Source organism: Euprymna scolopes, chromosome 20 (assembly GCF_053919585.1).
Source record: "Euprymna scolopes isolate OS-2025 chromosome 20, ASM5391958v1, whole genome shotgun sequence".
NCBI classification, from domain to species: Eukaryota; Metazoa; Mollusca; class Cephalopoda; order Sepiida; family Sepiolidae; genus Euprymna; species Euprymna scolopes.
In genome coordinates this window covers 50,108,275-50,114,274 of record NC_136501.1, presented here as the reverse complement: position 1 = coordinate 50,114,274, position 6,000 = coordinate 50,108,275, and the positions used below count along the sequence as shown (strand labels likewise).

The 6,000-nt window shown below is 39.6% G+C and overlaps 1 protein-coding gene across 2 annotated transcripts in view; it reads left to right on the top strand.

The window, feature by feature from the left end:
* LOC145241426 (uncharacterized) overlaps window positions 1–6,000 on the top strand; it is a 114,425-nt gene that overhangs the window by 16,353 nt on the left and 92,072 nt on the right. For both annotated transcript variants that reach the window (XM_080104375.1, XM_080104374.1), the window contains exon 2: window positions 4,578–4,788. In XM_080104375.1, coding sequence (XP_079960501.1) covers window positions 4,578–4,788 — 211 coding nt within the window. The remainder of the gene's footprint in view (window positions 1–4,577; window positions 4,789–6,000) is intronic.

Genomic DNA, 6,000 nt, shown 5'->3' with positions numbered 1-6,000 from the left:
CCAGAGTTATGCATTTCTCCCATCGTTTGATGCAGCTCTGGGGACCGTTTTTGTGGAACACCCTAGGTTGGTCCTCCAACCACGACGTGACTTCAGAAATCAAGGCTGCATCATCTGGGAAACGCTTTCCTTTCAAAAACAACTTCATGGCTGGGAAGAGATGAAAGTCAGAAGGTGCAAGGTCAGGAGAGTAGGGAGGATGGGGTATGGCAAGACACAAGATGGTCTTGCTTGTCAAATAGAGGAAGAGAGGGCAGAAGAGGGGTGTTGATGTCTGATTGGGACAAAACAGAAATGTCTATGGGATTTTGTCAGAAAGAGAAAAAACAAATAATAATTGTTTTTATCTCATTGTCGTTATATATCTGTTAACATGAAAGGTTGTTTTTAAATGTTGAGAGATATGAAGAGATCCAGAGATTCTTGGCTGATTAAAGCTGAAAGCTTAGAATGGGGGTCAAGGAGAGAGGGTCGCTGCCGGGCGTTGTTCGACCTGGGGTGACTAATCACTCCTAATTTGATAATAAGTAAACACCTCAGTGCAAATGAGGGTTAAAATTTGGTAGAGATAAGTTCGAGAGGAAGAGTAGAAATTAGGGGAACAGAGAGAGGGAAGAAATTCAAAAAAAAGAAAAGAAAAAGGGAGTACAAATTAATAGGATAACAGAAGAGAGGGAGAGAAAAAGAAAGAATAACTCCAAAAAGGTAGAGGGAGGAATTACTGATTTGATAAAAATGTGACACTTGGCTAATCGGCATCTTTTCGCTCTGGCCGGCGGAAGCTTGTGGTGATAAAACAATTGAGGGAAGAGGCCCCTCTGAAAACTAGCCGAGATCATCACCAGTAGAAGAGAAAAAGGCATCTGCATCTAGAATCATTGCGTGAAATTAGCGAAAAAAATAGTAATTTTAATAACCTGAGTTTTCCTTTCTGCATGACATGTATGCTGAATTTATTGTCAATAATGTAATTTGTGATACAGAGAATTTCCCTGGCGTTATTGATCATTAATACTTGCAACCTGTGAAGAATGACTCATTGATTTCAGCTTCCAGGACCCTAATCTTCAAGCCGCAACAGCGAGAGATGCCTAATTGCCAGTTCCAACGCCTGTGAGAGAATCCGACCACAGAACCTGACGTAGACAATCACCTAGTCGCATCCAGGTATTGCCAGACTTGGGGTTGTGAGTGCTGTAAACCCTGAGTATCAGCGGGCTAATTTTCGAGGGTCTGAAAGAAGAGGGTGTATGTTGAGGGGTCCAGTACTCGACAGAGTAGAGGTGTGGCCACATGCACTTAGGGTTAGTGCACGTTGCCTTATATCATGCGTGCACGGCCTGTGGGTGCTGTAGGGGTTACAGGGGGAGGATTTCATAACCACACGCCCGTGCTTCTGGCGACATGTGAGTTGTGGATCGGAGCATTGTCCTGCAGGAGGAGGGTACCTTTGCTGATATTTCCCCGCCTCTTGACTTTGATAGCTTCCCTTAATTTCCTCAAAAGTGAAGCATAATAGGCCTCTGTAATTGTGGTACCTTTGCCAGGAAATCTGTCATCACTACTCCGTCCTGGTCTCAGAAGACTGTGAGCATGACCTTGCTAGCGGAGGGCTGCACACTTGCCTTCTTTGGAGGTGGTGAGTCCAAGTACTTCCACTGCATTGACTGGGCTTTGGTCTCTGGATCATAGTGATGGACCCAGGTTTCATCTTGTGTAATCAGTTTTTTGAAAAACTTTGACTCATCTTCTTGGCACATCTCCAAATTCATCTTCGAGCACTCAACGCGTTCTTGCTTCTGGGATGGTGTGAGCAACCTGGGAATCCATCTGGCAGGCACCTTATGTTTCCACAGACCCTGTACTAATCTTGATATCTTGGGCTATTTGGCGTATAGTAATGCGCCGATCTTCCGAAATGGTTGCCTCAACTTGACGGACAGATGCCTCATCAATGGCAGAAGAGGGGCGACCACGTCTGGGAGCTGTTTCCACAGGCTTCCGGCCATGTTTTAATTCACGATGCCAGCGTTTAACAAGGTCATATGATGGGGCATTATCACCATAAGTTTCTTTCATTTCATCAAAAGTCTCCTGTGGTGGGCGTCCTTTCAAATACAAAAACCGGATCACTGCTCGACATTCAACAGGCTCCATTTCACACCTGACTCAGTTCAAACACCTGTAAAACAGAAACCACAATTAGTTCAGAGCTGTAATTTGCCACATAACCCGTAGAGATATAAATCATTGCACATGCAAAATTTCAGCTAGATCAGACAACGGGAAGTGGGTCAGGGGTATTACTTATTGCACGCCCTTTGTATATATATATATATATAAATATTCATATATATTATGTGTTATAAAGACCATTAATCTACCTTTACATTTGTGTATATGTTATTATTTTATATTCTTTTATATTATTACTCATAATTATTATCAATGTTTATGTGTATTATTATTAATATTTTTATTATAAGCTCGTCAACCATTTAGCCATGGTCACCTCCCTGTTGTTGTTGTTGTTGTTGTTGTTGTTGTTGTTGTTGTTGTTGTTGTTGTTGTTGTTGTTGTTGTTGTTGTTGTTGTTGTTGTTGTTGTTGTTGTTGTTGTTGTTGTTGTTGTTGTTGTTGTTGTTGTTGTTGTTGTTGTTGTTGTTGTTGTTGTTGTTGTTGTTGTTGTTGTTGTTGTTGTTGTTTATGATGATAATGATTAAGAAGAGGGTAGAAGAAGAGGAAGAGGGGGAAGGAAGAGGAATTGGACTTCTACACAGCCCATGAGGATCATACCTCAAGATCGTTTAATCTGCATTAAGTCCTTTTTGTTGGCCATATTGCAGTTATTTAACCCACGATACTCCAAGAAATATGGACTAACAGTTGCAGGGAAGTGTTGGTCCAGAACACAGATATGAATGATTGTTGCACATGCGCAGAAGCAACGTTGTCATCCATATTCCAAGAATATGGATGACAATGTCTGACACACGCTTGCTTGCAACACAAAGTGGGTAATCACACCAATTGACGACTCGACGTGCAGTATTTAATTCCTATGGGTTCCATTACACCACTGTCATTTGGGATGTGGACAACCTTCAGTTGTCGCCAACCTTGAGTATCTGATCATATCGGGGGGGGGGGAGCATTTGCAACAAACCAGAATCAAACGAGTCAAAAATATCATAACTTGCTAATGCATACGCCATATTCGTTTTACTCATATGCGTTTCAAGTGTCGACTGATTGTAGCTTCCTCTGCCCCATTGCTAATTAGAACTGGACTTCATCTGATCAGCAATTTCTGTAATCGATATTGCTTTCTTATATTTTATATGAAGATAAATACTTATTAAGAACAATGAAAACATAACCGCGTCAATCAATTAAAACGTTGTTTTGTTTTTTCTTTTTATTTATTCGACTTTTAAAAATAGATGCATAGACGCATCGTCGCATTGTCAAATAAAATCTCAGTGATTACTTCAGTGACGTGAATGCAAATTAATCTACGTGGGACGCTCAATAAGTAATGCCCTTGACATATTTCCAGTTGTCTGATCTGAAATTTTTCAGTGCAATAATTTATATCTCTATGGGTTATGTTGAGCTTTGAACTAATTGTGGTTTCTGATTTACAGGTGTTTGAACTGAATTAGGTGGGAAAAAGAGCCTATAAAGTGTAACACAGTGATCTGGTTTATGTATTTGAAAGGATGTACATCGCAAGAAACTTTTAATGAAATGAAAGTAAAAATACTGCACTAATGTCTTATCATATGACCTTGTAAAACACTGGCCTCGTAAATTCAAACATGACCGGAAGTCTGAGGAAACAGCTCCAAGACCTGGTCCCCCCCTCTTCTGCTACAGATGAGGCAGCTGTAACATATAACGGCCGGGTAGCTGAAACAATAATGTAACTTAACAGAAAGATACAGTAATAAAAAATAAAACGTATATATATATATATATATATATATATATATATATATATATATATATATATATATATATACACATATATATATATATATATATATATATATATATTTATATATATATATATATATATATATATACACGATATAATCACGTTTACAAATCGGTGATTGATTTTGCACTATGAAACAGATACCGTCAAGATGTGTAAATGTCAAATGAATTAAAGGAATAAATTATAAGATGGTCAACATCATGAACTTTGGAATATAGACTTTTGTCATTCATTCATTAAATATATATATATATATATATATATATATCCTACAGATCATAATAGATAGCTCAGTCGAGCACATGCCATGAAAATAACGATATAGATAGACTTGCTAAGTATCTTCTGTAAGAAAGAGGAAGTAAAGAGGAGAAGAGGGCGTTGCCTACAAGATTTCGAAGCTGGTTTCGTACTCTGTCAAGGTGGGAATGTGTACTCTTAGCGGCTCCTCTCCAGATGTGGACAACGATTTTGTTTTTTTAGATGAGTAAAACATAAGCTACTTTGAGTTTGGAAATCTTTTCCGATGATATTTTCTTGCTTTTTTTTTTTTTTTTTTTTTTTGCTTTTTTTAGAGTTTCCGGCAATGCTGCTTACGTTCTTGGAATTCTGTCGGAAACGGAAGGTGGCTTCCAGCGAGTTTACCATTTGGCAAACCGGGCAGAAAAAAATGACAAGGGAAAAGTGAGGGACAGCAGCTTAGACGTCCTGGCGAATTTAGTAGCCATGCTGGTTTCCGAAGACACCGAAAGTGTAATGAATGTCGCTGGAACTCTTGGGTCATTGGTAAGTCTTGTTTCGAACTCTTGGGTCATTGGTAAGTCTTGTTTCGAACTCTTGGGTCATTGGTAAGTCTTGTTTGAAACTCTTGGGTCATTGGTAAGTCTTGTTTCGAACTCTTGGGTCATTGGTAAGTCTTGTTTCGAACTCTTGCGTAATTGGTAAGTCTTGTTTCGAACTCTTGGGTCATTGGTAAGTCTTGTTTCGAACTCTTGGGTCATTGGTAGGTCTTGTTTCGAACTCTTGGGTCATTGGTAAGTCTTGTTTCGAACTCTTGGGTCATTGGTAAGTCTTGTTTCGAACTCTTGGGTCATTGGTAAGTCTTGTTTCGAACTCTTGGGTCATTGGTAAGTCTTGTTTCGAACTCTTGGGTCATTGGTAAGTCTTGTTTCGAACTCTTGGGTCATTGGTAAGTCTGGTTTCGAACTTAATTATTTATTACTTTATTTATTCTTTTGTTATGACTCTGTCAGATCACCCATTTTAACTTCCAAATTTTACCCTAAAATAATTGCACTGACTCGCGGGACCTGTAGAAATTTCACAGCGGCATCTTTCATATGTAATATATTGCTGCTGGGCATTCTGTGGACGTTTAGCATGAATAGAGACCCCACGATATTATTGTAGCTATTTACAATACCTCCCCACGGGACAGAGTTAGACATCAGGGTCGTTTTTTAACGTTGAGAAAAGGTACAAAAATAAAAATTGTCTCAGACGTGAAGGATTTCTGCTCCACTGAAAGAGAACGAGAAATGGAAGTGCCGCATCTGGAGAACAGATACTACACTTTAAGTGTAAGTTCTCAGAGATCAAACGGCTCCTTCCTAGAGCTAACACTTAATCTCTATATGAAATGCATAGATTTTTTTTTTTTTTTTAATTTTTTTTATTACATTTTCACCCCAAACAAGGCAAATTGCCACGTTGGTGTAGGGGGCTACTATCAGGGGCAACAACTACTGGGGTACTATGTAGGGATTTGGGCAGCAAGATGTCGGTTCACGTTACACTTGAACTTCTGCACATCAGTACTGTTGGGGAAGCAGGAACCTGGAATGGAATTCCAGAGTCTAGCGGTTCTGGGGAAGAAACTATTGGAGTAAAAAGATCTTTTACATCTAGGGATCTGTACAGTGTGGGGGTGGAATTTAGCAGCCTGTCGGGTTTGTCGAGGGTGCTCACGTCGTGGGGGCACAAGTGATTGCAGTTCGT